We start from the raw sequence: 17,220 nt of genomic DNA, 5'->3' as shown, positions 1-17,220 counted from the left end.
CTTATATTATAAGGAACGTACGCATAATAAATGAAAATCCTACTATGCGACTATAATATAAATACGGAAATAAATTTTTATTTTACAATATATATATATATATATATATATATATATATATATATATATATATAATAAGGTTAATATTTGATTTTTATATATAAGAAACAGATTAATTGGGTAAAGCTGTACCCAGTGCACACTATCTATGTACTCAAAAAGGTGCGTTATCAAGATGAATCGAAAATACATGCGTATTTATGTCTTATCGCGCGTGATATTGCGTTATTTCGTAGTATATAAACTGTAAGCTGTGCTTTTTAGCCATCAATTGCCATTTATTCATCTGGCATACTGACCGACAAAATGCTGATTCAGTGTCTTTTAGCTGCCATTCTGGTCTTCCAGGGTAAGTGCACTTTTTGCGATATATTACTTGTAATATTTATACACTAAATTAAAATTAAAATAACGTAGCACTAAACATTTTATTTCTAAAAGTATACTTTGATTTCTAAAAGTCTAAATATCGCAAATATTTTTTTTTTTTTTATATTTATCAAATACATGCAAACTATATTGAACTTAGAAATATTTAATACAATATGTAAAAAAATATTTTAAAAAAACTTTTGTAAGTAATTATAAAATAGATATTTAAACTGATATTTATATTAAAAACTGCGTTTTTTTAAACGGAAAATTTATTTCTAAAATAATATTAAATTTTAAAATGACATTATAAAGTGATTAAAATACCAAAACAAAATGTTCAAATTTTGCAAAAGTATTGTTCCCATTCAGATATTATTATTAGAAATTTTCTTTGAAATTTTCTACAGCATGTCTGGCCACCCCTTTTGGTCTAAAACCTAAGATCACCGATGGTGAAGATGCCATACCTGGTGAATTTCCTTATCAGGTGTCTATTCGTTGGGGTATACCACCTCTCATTCCACTGAACCATGCCTGCGGTGGTTCAATCTTGAACGAGCGTTACATTTTGACCGCCGGACACTGTGTTTTGAAGTTTGGCAAGCTTAAGGTTTTGGCTGGCAAGCATCACATTTCTAAAGATGAAGACACTCAACAAGAAATTGCAGTTGAAAGGGCCATCGTTCACGAAAAATATCCGGGGTACGTTTCTATGTTTAGTCAAGAATAGATACCATAGATTTCATAATTTCACCTACTAATTTTATTTAATTTAATCAAGAACCATTTTACAATTAGAATTTATATTATTATCAAAATATTATTAAAAAATATTAATATTATAATTTTTGCAAAGTAAATTGCAAAAGTATAATCTTATCTATACAAATTCAAACAAATTCAAACCTTAAAACACTTAAAAAACATTTTATCTAAAGAAATAATAAATATATTATAATTAACAATACATTTATATGATAAGATGTTTATGATAGCAAAGACAGGTTATCAATAGAATTATTTGTAAAAAATCTTATCAAAATGCAAGAATATCGCGTTATTTAAAATTATAAATTAATTCATTAGCTCTCTATTAAATCATTTTATTAATCGAATATTATTTATCGTAATCAAATGTCAATTTATATCTAAAATATTATATTTTATTTAAAAACAGTTTTAATGTAGCAAATGTAGAAAGAAACTAAATTCTCTCAAAAAATTTAACTATTTGCAATTATTTTGTAAATCGTTATCCATGTCACGCGATATTGTGACCACATCTTTATTATAAATTTCTTATAGTTGATATCGGTGTTTTCTTAACTGATAACGTTATAGATATGTCTAAAACGTAAAATCGCAATACTTTAAACTGATTGTGAATCATACTGCGTTCTTTCAGAGGTGTTGCTCCATATGATATCGCTATCTTGAAACTGAAAACTCCCCTTATCTTTAACAAGAGAGTGTCCGCTATTACTCTACCTCGACAAAACGAGATACGAACTGGAAAAGCTGTGCTCTCTGGATGGGGTTCTATTTCAAAAAAATTGCGCCCGCTGCTTCCTGAGGTTCTTCAAAAAGTTACTGTCCCAGTATTGGATAATCAATCTTGTCTGAACAAATTCCCAAATAACATCATAGGCAAAAAACCAGAACTCTATGATTCACAAATCTGCACTGATGCTGTTGGAGAGGTATCAGCCTGTTCTGTAAGTGAAATTAAAACTTTTTTCTCTTTTCTTCTCTCTCTTTTTTTTACAATTAACCAAATTATCATATCAAAAAATGTTATTTACGATTTTGCATTATTAACGTTAATGTTATCTATTTAACAAACTGTTTCGTCAATCCATTCCAAAAAACAAAGTATAAAAAAGTAATTAATAAAGCAATTTCCAAATTGCCTTTATTTATAAAAATTGTAAAATAGTCATATGAATAAAATAATAATTTATAATTTCTATTTTTTTTTAATACATGAGTTCGGCAATAATAAAAAAATGAAAAATTAAATATTTAAATTGTTTGTACAATTTTATTTGTTTTAACTGTTTGTTAAATGTTTTTTGTAGGGTGACTCTGGCGGTCCACTAGTCCAATTAGAAAACAACACTCCTATTCAAATCGGTATCGTTTCGTGGGGTGTCATGCCATGCGGTGTCAATCGCGTTCCTTCCGTCTACACCCGTGTAGCTTCCTACGTTGATTGGATTAACAATATCATAAACCTCTAATTATTTATATTAAATAGCTTTTGTCTTTTCTATCCGATCAATAGACTTGTGAGAATTGTATTACTTAAAACATTATTGTATGCGCTATTTTGATACAAATTAAAATAATCAAATTTTTTGATTGTGAATAAAAAAGAAATTAAAATTTTCCGATAAATTCTGACAATAATAATGCTATAATCTATGTAATACAATACAGAAAATATTAAAAATAAAAAAATTTTATAATAACATGATTTTTATATATTTTTTAAATCTAAAACCTTTATTAATAGATATAAAAGAAAAACAATAAGAATGAACAGTTACACACAATTTTTTGTATTTTTTACTTCTATATCTTCTGTGTGTATTTTTCGTTATATTTTACATATTCAAGATACTTTAATTTAATTATTGCTAATACGCACTGATCTATATTACTAATAATATCTTTTCTTGTTTTTTATGTCAAAAAATATGCTAATAATATTATATTCTTTAATATCATATCAGCTTATAATTTAATGGAATTTAAAGTTTGGTATAAAACTATATGTCTGTCGACGAAAGCAAGTAGACTGTAAGCAGACTTGATTTCTGCTTGCTTGATATTAAAAATACTATCCAAGTACGCAATTGACAGTTTTTCAAGACATATAAACTCAAAGACATTTTTATTGCAACAAACTAATAAAATTGGTCATACATTTAACTTTTTATTATTTTATTATCTTTTTCAATATATTCTGTTCAAACTGTCAAATATGATTTTCGCTCAATAAATTCTCATCTCTCTCACAATAACAGCACATTAAAATAAATAAAAGAAGCATAATAAATAAACTTATTAATATTACTTTTTAACAACAAAAAATCAAATTAACTCATTAGATTTATATTATATACGAATAATCTTAATTTATGAAATTCATAACGCAATATTCTATTACTGCATAAAATATTAAACTAGTAAAAAATGAAGCGCATAAATGACAATTTCTAATCTTTTAACAGAGTAGAATGTAAACAGTCTCTTCATATTGCAAAGCTTCTATTCGCAATGCTATATAATGTAGAAAATTAATTGTAAATGTAAATCTTTTATGTTTAAATAGAAAAAAATATACATGTTACTAATTGTCTACGTTCCTATCATCTTACGAAATATCACTTCTACTAACTTTCAAAAAAATCTCTTTTTTTTTGTTATTATTACTTAAGTAGGACTTTATATAGTTTTATAATATTTTAGTATTGGAAATTCTACTCACAGTAGAGAAGATAACAAGTTGAAAACAAATATTAAACTGACGACATACAAATAACTTATACAAAAGATTTATCGGACTTTTATGCACACATCCCTTCCATGATTATATTTTTAATCTTCATTAATATATATTTCATCAAATTTTTCATCGAACCAGGAAATCCATTTTTACCACTCAATAAATCAATATACATTATCTTAAATGAGATTATTAACTTTCCGCATGCTTTCTACTGCATTGAGAGATAATGATCATAGATAACGATAGCGAGACATTGAACCGCCGAATGATCCATCATGATTAAAATACAGCGCAATTGATTGGAACTGAAAGAATGTTTTATTGTTATTATCCATAACAGATCTGATGCGTGATTTGCATGAGAAACAGATTTTGAAATAAATAATCAACGAAAGAAAGATTAAATTTTATTAATAATATTTTCTATAATTGTTATATTTTTGTTTCTTGTTAAATATAAACTGTTTAAAGTTATTAACATATATTAGGACAATTAAAATAAATATATCTTAGAAAATTAATCTTTTATGTTTATTTTTTTCTTATTTTTAATATCTTTTTGTTTTATTTAATAACAATTTAATTGTTTTTTTTTTTTTTTGGAAGAGAGATAATTGGATTAACTGATTAAAAGAGAACTGTTAACATAATAAAAATAAAAGTAAATATAATACAGTTTTTTCATAAAACTTATGCTTCTGAGAGCAATATATATATATTAGGCTTTTGACATTTGAAAACCATTCTTTTTTACAAACACCAGTAATGTAAATTTAAACATATAATGGACAAAAGAAACAATAAGTTACTTTGTCTAACAATTAACTTTATGAGATAACATTCAATCAACGTGATTAAATCAACATAATCCATCAAATATAGGGAAAGTTCGGTTTTTAACGAAATATTTCTTATCTTAAACAGATTGCATGGATTTGCATGGATTACAATAGATTATCAATGCAAAGTCATTGTACAGAGATACTCACCAAGTGAGCATAAAATGCAGCCAATTCACTGGATTGGCATCAATCGACAAGATGTCTCCTAAAGCAATTGTGTTCTTTGCTCTCCTCACGGTGGCTTTCGCTGGTCCGGCAATATTTCGTTAGTATACATTATACATATATATAATAAATAACAAGTGTAAATTGATCAAATTAATTGATTGTTTAAAATGTTGGCAATAGAATAATATATAACTTCTGTTTTTTTTTTTAATAAAATTAAATATCTGAAACAGATATCAATTAAGTTATCTTATAATTTCACGAAGAAAATAACTAAGTAAAATTTAGTCTTGCATTATATTGTTTCACAAATTACTTCAACTTTATCGGACAGGATTTTTTTTAACATACTATCATTGATTTTGAAAATTTTGTCTTACCTATCATTAATTTTAATTCCAGAGAAACCTCATCTAGGTTTTCGATTGCCGATCTTGCCGCAAATAGTTGGAGGCAGCGAAGCTCCAAAAAATGGTTATCCTTTCATTGTCTCTCTGCAGCAATATGATAGCCATTTTTGCGCCGGATCGATTTTAAACAACCAGTGGGTCGTGACCGCAGGACACTGCATTTTCGGTCCTTTCACCGTCAAGGCTGGAAAACACGACATTCAAAGCAATGAGGATACCGAGCAAATAGTTCAAGTTGCAAATACTTTCGTGCATGAAAAATATGATGGGTAAAATATTATAAAATATTCAAACAACAAATATTGATAAGCCCCATTTAATTCTTATTCAAATCAGTATTTGTTAAATACATAATTAATTGCGTGTTTATATTTTTGACATTTAAGCCATAACGGTTTTTAAATAGAATATCCAGTTTTTATCGCACGTGTAGAATAAATGTAATAATCGAAATTCTTAAGAAAGACATAGTATTAGATATTAGATATTAGTATTAGACATAGTATTAGATATTATGAGTCACTATTATCACGTGATATTTATAATTATATGAACTATAAATCTTCTTTCAGATAAGAAGCAATGCACATAGTAAATTTCTAAATTTTTAATTGTCACAGCATTGCTATCAATCGTGTCAAATATTAATTTTTTTATATTAATATATTAACTTTCTTATACTAATTCTATTTTCTTAATTTTATACACAATTGTTTACAAGATTTTATATAGCGATATAACAACTAATAAATATAGAATTTTTAATTTATTTCAATATTCTTTTTTAATTTCCAGTGATGTTGGCCCATATGATATTGCATTGGTTAAGCTTGAAACTCCATTAAAATATACAAATGCAGTACAACCCATCAAGTTGCCAGAACCTGGAAGTACTCCGACTGGAGATGCAATTCTTTGCGGATGGGGCTCTATCTCGGAAAGCTGGATTCCTGACATGCCAAATAAACTTCAACATATTAATTTGCCTTACGTCGATCTTGACGTGTGTGACAAAGCTGTCGAGGATCTAACAGGATCTTCTCCCGTTCATGAGACCAATGTCTGTACTGGACCATTGAGCGGTGGAATCTCTGCATGCAGCGTAAGAATTACAAACTTATAAAAAATTATGAGAATCATTCTACTATAAATATAAAAATTTAATTTATTAGACAATCATAACACAATTATTTATTACATTGTTTAGGGTGATTCTGGCGGACCTCTAATCTCGGTTGATAAAGGAGAACCGGTACTTACTGGAATAGTGTCTTGGGGTATTATTCCGTGTGGTTCTCGCGGTGCACCATCCGTTTACACTGGAGTATCCCACTATAATTCATGGATTCAGGATATAATGGACAAAAACTAAATACAATTATATAATTATAAATATTGACAACTTATCAATGAATATTGATAACAGATTATTGTATCTTATTCAATGTAAACCAAATATCTTGCATAAATAAATAAATTTGTTTAACGCAACACGTATATTCTTTATTTTAAATCTTTTTAAAGTATAAATTAAAGAATAATTATAGATTACTTATAATATAGATTAATAAATAAATATTAATATAGATAATTATAGATTAATAAATGTAGATAATTATAGATTAACAAATAATTATACACGCACAGCATATTTATTATTATACAAATATTTTAATTTATAGATTAATTATTTATTAAATAAATGATGTATCACGGAATCTCTTATAATATTAATTACTCGAGTCTGCCATTCAATTATTTTATTACGAACATTATATTTTTCTTTATTCTTTTTTCTTTTGTATAGTTCATATTTTCGTCTATGAAGAAATCTATCTTATCTTATAGACATAGTCATAGATTAAAATAAATTATCAATGCAACGTTATCACAGATATCATATAAATAAACTCAACAACCGACTAAAATACAGTTGATTCGGTGGATTTATTTTAAAGAACAAAATGCTTCCCAAAGCAATTGTGTTTCTCGTTCTTCTAGTAGCGGCTTTTGCGGGTAAGTCTATTTTTTTAATAGTTTATATCATTTGAATAGCTCATATTATTTGAAAGTATAAAGTAATTTAGTTAGTCGCGTGTGAAAAATAGGCAATAAATAATATGTGATTTTTATATTAACTAAGAAAATTAATTAAATAAATGTCGATGACATTATCACATGATTTCACGGATTTTAAGAAAATTAGCAAGATTTTACATTATTAAAAATTATTTTGTTTAAAAAAAAAATTGAAAAATTATTTGGTATCGCAATTTTGTTTCGCATATCGAGAAACTTGTCTTAATTGTAAATCTTAATTTTAGAGAGATCTCATCTCGATTTCCAAGGAAAGGTATATAAACCTTTCTTGTCCCGTGTTACCGGAGGTAGTGAGGCCCCTGAAGCAAGTTATCCGTACATAGTTTCCCTTCAATGGAATATAAACAATGTGCATTATCATTTCTGCGCTGGATCTATTTTGAATAACCAATGGATCTTAACCGCAGCACATTGTCTACATGAAATTTTTTTGGTAGGAATTAACAATGTCGTCGTCAAAGCTGGAAAACACAACATTCAAATTGTCGAAAGCACCGAACAAATAGTTCAAATTGAACAAATTTTCAAACATGAAAAATATTTATCGTAAGTAAAATTAAAAACAAAAAGTACAAACCATTTGTCGAGCTCTTTTTTCAGTATTTTTAGTATTTATTTAATACATGAGCATATATATTTATGAAATTATAATTGCATAACGAAAACATAATGTAGATCGTGATTTTATATCAAAGATTTATATAACTCCTATAATTAGTTATTAGAATTAAACATTATAATCAAAATTATTAACAAACACGCTGCATTATCGTGATTATCATTATCATTATATTTTTCCATTAATAATGCAATTCTATATTTAAACATAATTATTTAATTTTTATAATAATCTTTATATTATATTATATTTATATATTTATATAATAATTTAGATTTTATAATAAACAAATATACAATTTTATAATTATTTCAATACTTTACAATTTGCAGTAGTTATACCTTTTATGACATTGGTTTGATCAAGCTTAAAAATCCATTAAAGTTTACAAAGGAAATACAAGCCATCGAGTTATCTCAAGCAGAAAACGAATCAATTAAAACTGCATATCTTTGCGGATGGGGATTAATTTTATCAGACAATGTTTTAAGTGACCCGGATAAACTTCAGCATATTAAGTTGACATACATCGATCATAAAATCTGCAACTTATTTGTCAAAATTCGATTAGGATATTCACTTGTTGATGAAACCAATATTTGCACTGGACCTTCTACTAATAGAATCTCTGCATGCAACGTAAGAATAAAGAGAGAGTTGCAAACTTATAATAAATTTATAATAAATTATTATGACGATTACTCTATTAACAAAATAAAAATTTCATGTTTCAACTTCTTAATTATATATTTAGGGTGACTCTGGCGGTCCTCTGATCACGTATTATGGACAAAAGCCGGTGCTCATTGGAATTATATCTTGGATCATACCACCATGTGGTACATCACCAACTGTGTATACTAAGGTATCCAAATTCAATGCATGGATTAAAGAAAAGATTGCTAATTATACAACACATTTGTATTAATATACCAATGTATAAATATCTTCATCGTCGTTTATTTTTATGTAAAACAAGTATATAATATATGTAAAACAAGTATATAATATAATACACAATGGAATTTACATAATGGAAATACTGTTTTTATTTCGAACCTATTGTGATGTGTAAAAATAAATAGAAAAACTTAATTAAATAAAATAATATTAAGGAGTTATTTAATTAATTTTAAGTGTTCTCATTTTACTTAATAAAATAAAATTATTTAAAACATTTTACATAATAAAAACAATTGTTAGCACTAAATATTAGTGACATTAATATATGTATATTCAACAAAAGATATGTAACAAAGTATTTAAATTTATATCTAGTATATATAAATATATATATATACATATATATAAAATTTGTATAAAGTATGATGAAAAGATGTAAAATTAATAATTCTGTTTCTTATTTCATGGATTTCTGTTAATTAAATTTAATTACTAATTTATTTAAATATTTAAGTATTTAATTTATTTATTTAATTATAAAGTACAATAAAATATTATAAAACAGCACATTTATATAACAGTATATTATATAATTTGGATATTAAGAACAAAGGATATTTCTTTTCGCAAGTTCACAAAATGCAATAACATGTCAGCTAACAAAAACCTATATTTAAATTTTTCCAATCAATTTTATATCTATGATTAATAGTTCGATTAATAATCACGCCGTTTTACAAGCCTTTGCAACTATTTCCACCGCGGCAAGCGCTTCCTTTGCCGTAGGTATAATATAACGAGCAGGTAAAATAAAACCGTATCTTCCAGTGTCTCTCAATTCAATTGTATACGTGTATTTGAGCTTAAGCAGAGCCTTCGCCCAATCATCAGATCCACCAGAAGCTGGATACAATATTGTTGCACTATTACCGACAGTATACACACTGGCAGAACCTCCTGCCTTTTTCATGGCCATCGCTGCTTCGCGACCGACCTTGTCAAGATCTACATAATCCGGCGGCAGACGTTTGTCATATCCCCATGGATAAAGGATATATTGTCCGTAAGAATGAAACGATAGATATGCCTAAAAAGAAAATTTATTAATTCTATCTTTTTGTGTCAGGTATTTTTTTAATTAAAAATTTTGTAAAAATTTTGTAATATTTACTTATTTTTTTTTTAAGTAATATTTAATAGCAGTTTTAATTATAAATTAATGTAACCTTTAGAAGCAATAAATAGAAGAATGCAAGCAAAAATAAATAAAAACTTGTTGCAAATTAAATATAAAAATTAATTATTATTTTTTAACCGACCTTGAAATTTGCCGAGCTGATTTCGAAGAAGTTTCGAATGGCGTCAGTTTCTGGCTCGGAAAACGGTTTAGCGCCTGAATAGGTATCGCGACAAATATCCTGGCTTGCTCCCTTACCGCCCCAACGATAGCCGAAATTTCGATTTAAATCGACACCTGAACAACCGGCGTAACCACTTTTCCTTCTATTTTTCCTCCATAAACGATCGACGGTGAATGTATATTCGTATCCGTCGGGATTAATTACTGGCATGATGTAATAATCAATTTCTAGGTTTTCACTGTTTTCCACTAAATAATCGATGATGTACGTCACAGATGCCGGCGATATCCATTCGCGGGCGTGAATTCCTCCATCAATCCAAATCGCGGGCGCATTTGGCTTACCGTTGCTAATTCTTAGGACCTATATATAAGTATTTATAATGTAATCTTTAAATTTCTTATCACTCTTATCACTCACGTAAATATCTAAATTAAGCGCGAGTGTAATACCTTAAGAGGGCGACCTTCGATGGAATTACCGATGGTTTGAACGGAGCAAAAATCAGGATAAGTTTCCGCAAGATAATCCAGATAACCATAGATGTCAGCCAATCGATGATACGTGGTCCATTCCATTCGATGACCTGGCGCATATACCTTCAAGATTATTTAGAGATTGCACGTTCCGTCTCTTTATGCGCTTATTTTACAACCGCTTCGCAAATTCAGCTCGATATGATATGCGCATACATAAAACAAGTGCATTTTTTTATTTGCTATATTATAAAATACTTTGGCATATATACTCGTATAAACGCATACAAAGCACCGTTCTGAATCGACGAAGCGGATTATGCGCGCTTGAGAACCTCACCCCTAAAATGCCAAGGACCACCTCCACCGTATACACTAGCTACGGGATAACGAAGAGGACGAGGACGTGGATATTTACTTCTGACTCCCTGCCACCAAGAGTAACGAGCTAAAAAATGACTGAAAGCCTCACTTTGGTGACGGAATGATATTGACAATTGGCGAGAGCTTGCTTTCATTTATTTTTAATACTTAATTCGCGGTCCAGTGATTTTAGGGGAAATAAATAACGCTGCTGTTTGCAAATAAAGCATTGTTTTGCGGATTTAATCGGAAATCAAATCTCATCGTGTCATAAATAACGGCATCGAGATCGGATCAATCGAGTATGCAAACGATCGCAGGAAAACGTCTAAATGCCAACAAAAACGTTTGTACGTGCGAAGACTACGTTGCTTTACGCACACCTTATACACACACACACACACACACACACACGTACAAGTAAAATATAACTGTTAATGTTAATCAGCATTGAAGCAAAACCGGGTTACCGGATGGTATTCACTCGAGGTCGATTACCTCAATTCGTTTTCGATTGTTTTTTCTCGTCAAAGAAATAAACTTCAATAAGGTCATCTGTAATAATCGCTTATCATTTTCTTGAGACATATACGCTTCAAGTTTATGACTTTCACAATAATTTATCAGATAAAATATGATGACTCGATAACAATATATATCAAGATAAAAATAATAAAATTAATTATCTGTTTACAGTAGATCTGTTAGAGTGATTGTTTGATTGTTAATACGTTGACAATTAAAATCCCTGACAAAGATTTAATCAATACTGAATTTACATAAACTCAAATATAATTTGATTTACAAGTATTACTTTATACATGTCTCAAATATTAAAGATACTATATATATATATATATATATATATATATATATATATATATAATTTATTTTAATTAAAATCAATAAAAAATGGGATTAGAATATAATAGAACGTTGTTGATAAAATCAATTCTCAGAGAAAAACTTATTTCACAACATAATTACTTAGTTTATAACTTTACGTAAATAATTTAATCTAAAATTAATAATAAACTGCTATATATAACGTATCATTTTCTTAAATGTATTTTTAAATAAGAATTATTGATTTATTTTTATCAATTTTCTTCGCTAGTTTCAATTGAATCAATAGAAATGATTAAAGCAAACAATAGCTCTTTTCGCAATTTTTATCAATATCAGTAAAACGCAATTAATGCTTTTATTTATTATTAAAGTGATAATGACTATCAAAAAATGAAAAAAAAAATGGTGAAAAGCGATATAATGCAAATAGCAAAGCGCAAGTAATAAAAGCAGCGATAGTTGATCGCGTAAGCTAATAAAAATGCTCCTTAAAATATTAAAAATACATGTATGATAGATTAATATATAATATTTAATTATAATAACGTATATAATCATCATCACTATTCGAGAAATCATTATCAGTTTCAAAAAGTTATTGTTTTCACTAAATAAAATTATATTCGCAATATAATTTTTTAACATAACAATAATAAAATTATAAAATATAGTTAATACAACTAATAAGAAAAGTGTCAAACCTTTGCGTCCTTCGAGCTCCTCTTGCGCTTCCGGCGAAAGAGGAGGATTCTCCTCCTTGATCGCTTGTTCTACGTCATTGATTAAAATATCATATTTCACTCCGTTACTCCGAAATAAAGATTCTATGTTCTCTACCATATTACTTTCTACTAAAATATCAGCGACTGAGATGTTGTTAGACCATATCGAATATGCTATATATGAGAGAAAGAGGAAATATATTTAACTATTGTTTTTGTTAACTGTGATCCTTGATAATACAAATCTATTTTTAATTGACAACATAATAAATTCTGTTTAAACATAAATTTTACGTACAACCATATTCATCGTAACGGTGCACCAATTCCTCCACGGTACTGTTTTCCTTGTGGATCCTCCATACTTGATCCCCTTTATAAGTGATTCGTTTCCCGAGATCCTTTGACTCCTTCTTACCTTCACTGACATTACGATCCAGGACTTCTCTTGTTTGATGTCTGACAATGGATGCGTCGACGACGAAGACGATGATTGCCATCATTATCAACGTCATCCATTTCACGCACTTTATTCGTAGCAGTTCGTTGTTGTTCATCTTCACGCAAACTGTCTTTAAGAGAAGGATGTACAAAGCTTTTATAATACGCGCCACGGTCGGTGATCGGGAATAACGGGATTGCTCGATCAAAGATCCGAAGACTGTCGAACCCACTACTATCGCACGTCGAAGATCTTTGACCTCTGAATGGAAGATCTTGTTTAATATTCTAATGCAATGGATCGATAAAAATTTACAACATCAATTAATAGAAATAAAGTTTTGATATTAATTTTTCATTAATTATGTTTTTATTATCTCTTTTAAATATAATTTTTCCTCACATTCCCCCCTCTTGACAAAATCATGAAACAAACATATCAAAATGAAAAGAAATAATTTATATAAAAACATATATTGTAATACACATATTTATCTGTATAATCACATATATATCTTAGCTTTACCAGTTTCTTTAAATTTTTTTATAAATCATAGAGTTCTATATATAAATGTAAAAGAAAATAATTTTTTAAAAAATAATAAACATAATTTTTTTAAATAAGTAATAATATACAGGCAAGAGAGAATTAAACGCGTAATCAATCGAAAACAAAAAAATTTATTTTATTACGTTTTACTCCTCAATTTGGATCATTTTTAGTAAGCTGTACAAAAATAATATTATTTAAATAGATTAATCTTTTTTTTTATTTTATGTTATTCCGTTTATGTTTTTTAGTGACACAATCATCTGTAGACTAGATACTAATCGCACGATGCAGAATTCGTCCCACCGCAATCGACCTATTGATACACGGCTACTTTATTTAATTTAGAACGCCGACGTAGCTTTCTCGACGACGGCGCAACTCGCGGACAGACCCGCGGCTCCTATATGTAATTCTCGCATGTCTCAACTGTGATCGCGGCTTAACACAATCTCCGCACCGCGGAGACCGATTAATAAAAGAAACCGTGCCGCGCTACGTTCATATCATTTCAGGACAGTGCAGATTTGGGACGAAATCGTAAAACCATGAAGTACCTATTGACGATCGTTATTCTCGTGATTGCTGCCTCGATCATCAAGGTACCGTTTGCTGTGTGTGCTCTTAAAATGATTTTATTATATCTTTTTCAATCATAACTGCATTTTTCGGATACCGTTAACAAATGATCTTAAACATCCGATAATATCAATAGAATAGAAACTAATCATTTATTATATTAGTTTTTTTATCTGTATATTTTGTATTAAAGTGCGACTAATCTCTAGAACATTATTGATATCTCTGTATCTCGTGCATTTTTATAAAATAAGAAACTCAATGCAGAAAATAATCCAATTAATCGCGGAATTTGTTTGATTGTATCAAATTTTTATTGCACAGATTAAACGTTAATTTTAAAAACGTATTTTGTGATTTTGATAATAAAAAAAGATTTTTGTCGATATATAAGTGATGAAATTTGAATTTTATGATAAGCTATCCATTTAATTTAATGCCAGAGAAATGCACGTACGTATAAATCACGTAATAGAAATGAATAAATAGTATAATAGGTCAAACGTGTTGCTTTAATATAATATTATAAGGTTTCCCTGGGCGTTACGCTTTGGTAGAAGAGGGTGTGCATGCAAAATTTGCATGCAAGCAATTCTTCTATGAATGTACATCAATTTAGATTCACTGCGCTACAGATTGTACGTGTAAATTAACTAATTCTATTCTATATCACTCCTGTCACTTTCAGCATCGTATCTTTCCGCTCGTTGAATTATTCAATACGCCAATTTATTTTTTCAAGCTTATCATTGACGTCTCTTTTTTCTTCAACAGAGTAATTTGATAATTACGTATCATTTGCATAAAAGACGTGTGAGAATTTAAAAAAAAAAAATTTCTTTTTAGGCAGAAACATACAAAGTCACCGATCAGGTGTACTTTGATATTATGATTGGTAATAATCCAGTTGGAAGAATTGTTATTGGCTTGTTCGGCGGAATCGCGCCAAAAACGGTAAAAAACTTTATCACTCTTGCTACCACTGGCGTAGAGGGAAAAAAGTATGAGGGGACTAAATTTCATCGCGTGATAAAGAAATTCATGATACAAGGTTACACACTCTTTTGTGCCTTCGATTATAAGAAAAAAATTTTTTTAATACTGCTAATATATAAATTATCATCGTGCTTGTAATCACATATATTATTATAGGTGGCGATGTCGAAAATGGCGACGGTACTGGCTCCATCAGTATGTATGGCAAATATTTTGACGATGAGAATTTTGAGGTAAAGCACAGCGGACCGTTGTTTGTCAGCATGGCAAATGCTGGAAAAAACACCAACGGCTGTCAATTTTTTATCACCACCATAGCAACACCTTGGCTAGATGACCACCACACAGTGTTTGGAAAAGTAATAACAGAGATGCAATTATAATATCTGTAACAGAATTTGTTTCATGTATAAAAAGAAATTATTTTAAAAATGATTCTTTTAATTAATAATTTATTATTATCTTATTATTATAAAGAAAATATATTTTGTCTTTTGCTAAAACGTGTTCTTGCTGACATTTTAAAAATAATTTTTGTCATAGGTGGTCAGCGGTGAAGATGTGGTCTTCAAAATCGAACAGACAAAAACGGATAACGATGACGTTCCACTAGTGCCTGTAGTAATTTACAACAGTGGAATTCTCCCAACACAAGAATATACTATATCAGACAATCCTTACGAGTAATCTAATGTTTTCCATGCGACATTATTAATAATTTAAACCCTCTCCTAACTTTCGTAGATCCATAGAATTTTTAGGTTTCCATTGTTTTATTACAAACCATGTTTAATTAGAAACTATAAGCTAGTAATGTTTGCGCAATAATTTTGCAGATTGTAATTATCACAACAATGATTAATTAGTTGAATAATATCATGTATAAAACCGACATTTGTACATTTATACGCTTTTCTAGAGGTAATTATGTTTCTCATGACGTTTAACAATAATTTATATTTTTTATTCTTTCGTGTGTCTGCGTAAACAAAAAGACTGAGTAGATACAAACATAAAAGTAGATATTGAAATTACAGTATGCTTACGCACCGTAGATGTATATTTGAAAATATATTCTTTCATGCATTATTTAATTCATTTTAAGCTGCATTATATTTGTATTTAATTAGACAAATAATCTTTTAGTGATACAGCATTTTTTAATTTACGATTCATTAATGTAATATTAAAATACTTGCAGTGCATGGGCGTGGATCAAAGCGACTTGCATTCCATTGGGATTCAGCTTCTCGATTCTCGCGATTTTTCATTACATAATGAAACAACTGGATGTCTAAGCGATAATATTTTAATACTAAAGACTGATTTAAATTGAAATAATAGATTTATGCTCTTATTTTATCCAGAAATCTTATACTTATTTTTTATAAAGAACTATGTACAAAGTAATTGTACACATTGTATATAATTATATATAATTCTCATAATAAATTTACGTTACATGTGTAGCTGATATGTAATGTAAGTACGCTTCTTCAATAACACAAGATAAGACACATCAGACGCCATCTCTGGTGAAGGCCAACGGTATAGTAGACATGGGCTGCTTGATTTATCTTGTAACAATTTAATTTTATAATATTTAATAATATAAAAAATATAACATTATATTTCCTGATCTCACATCTGCCTATTATATTATACAATAGCACCAGATTATAGATATTTTAAAACATGTAAAAAATGTATCACACGACGATAACGAAATTTATTTTGTTCATATAATGATATATATATATTAAAAATAAATTAAATAATGCAAGAAAATAAGATTTTTGTATTAAATTATTATTAATGACATATTGGATAAGAAGAAAAATAATCGCATTAGTATACGAGATTGAGTCGATGACGCATAAAGATTCCGCGCA

The 17,220-nt window shown here is 28.4% G+C and overlaps 5 protein-coding genes across 5 annotated transcripts; 4 read left to right on the top strand and 1 right to left on the bottom strand.

The window, feature by feature from the left end:
• Nucleotides 1-273: 273 nt before the first annotated feature.
• LOC126855077 (trypsin-1-like) lies at nt 274-2,896 on the top strand. Its single transcript, XM_050602434.1, has 4 exons — nt 274-409; nt 843-1,137; nt 1,841-2,150; nt 2,514-2,896. The coding sequence occupies exons 1-4, from the start codon at nt 367-369 to the stop codon at nt 2,673-2,675; spliced, it is 810 nt and encodes a 269-aa protein (XP_050458391.1). The 5' UTR covers nt 274-366; the 3' UTR covers nt 2,676-2,896.
• Nucleotides 2,897-4,980: 2,084 nt separating this feature from the next.
• On the top strand, nt 4,981-6,741 carry LOC126855076 (trypsin-1-like). The gene is made up of 4 exons (XM_050602433.1): nt 4,981-5,056; nt 5,362-5,638; nt 6,165-6,471; nt 6,577-6,741. The coding sequence occupies exons 1-4, from the start codon at nt 4,990-4,992 to the stop codon at nt 6,739-6,741; spliced, it is 816 nt and encodes a 271-aa protein (XP_050458390.1). The 5' UTR covers nt 4,981-4,989.
• A 574-nt stretch (nt 6,742-7,315) lies between these two features.
• Nucleotides 7,316-9,231, top strand: LOC126855075 (chymotrypsinogen B-like). The gene is made up of 4 exons (XM_050602432.1): nt 7,316-7,385; nt 7,694-8,015; nt 8,421-8,727; nt 8,843-9,231. The coding sequence occupies exons 1-4, from the start codon at nt 7,334-7,336 to the stop codon at nt 9,014-9,016; spliced, it is 855 nt and encodes a 284-aa protein (XP_050458389.1). The 5' UTR covers nt 7,316-7,333; the 3' UTR covers nt 9,017-9,231.
• A 256-nt stretch (nt 9,232-9,487) lies between these two features.
• LOC126855194 (carboxypeptidase B-like) lies at nt 9,488-13,920 on the bottom strand. Its single transcript, XM_050602616.1, has 6 exons — nt 13,904-13,920; nt 13,061-13,491; nt 12,742-12,936; nt 10,805-10,938; nt 10,311-10,715; nt 9,488-10,078 (listed from the first exon to the last, which is right to left on the bottom strand). The coding sequence occupies exons 1-6, from the start codon at nt 13,918-13,920 to the stop codon at nt 9,716-9,718; spliced, it is 1,545 nt and encodes a 514-aa protein (XP_050458573.1). The 3' UTR covers nt 9,488-9,715.
• Nucleotides 13,921-14,234: 314 nt separating this feature from the next.
• On the top strand, nt 14,235-16,967 carry LOC126855090 (peptidyl-prolyl cis-trans isomerase 6-like). The gene is made up of 5 exons (XM_050602465.1): nt 14,235-14,355; nt 15,179-15,383; nt 15,485-15,687; nt 15,872-16,011; nt 16,530-16,967. Exons 1-5 carry the CDS (start codon nt 14,302-14,304, stop codon nt 16,624-16,626), a joined length of 699 nt encoding a protein of 232 aa, XP_050458422.1. The 5' UTR covers nt 14,235-14,301; the 3' UTR covers nt 16,627-16,967.
• Nucleotides 16,968-17,220: the final 253 nt, after the last annotated feature.

Source organism: Cataglyphis hispanica, chromosome 15 (genome assembly GCF_021464435.1).
Source record: "Cataglyphis hispanica isolate Lineage 1 chromosome 15, ULB_Chis1_1.0, whole genome shotgun sequence".
NCBI lineage: Eukaryota > Metazoa > Arthropoda > Insecta > Hymenoptera > Formicidae > Cataglyphis > Cataglyphis hispanica.
This window is presented reverse-complemented; position numbering and strand designations above follow the sequence as displayed.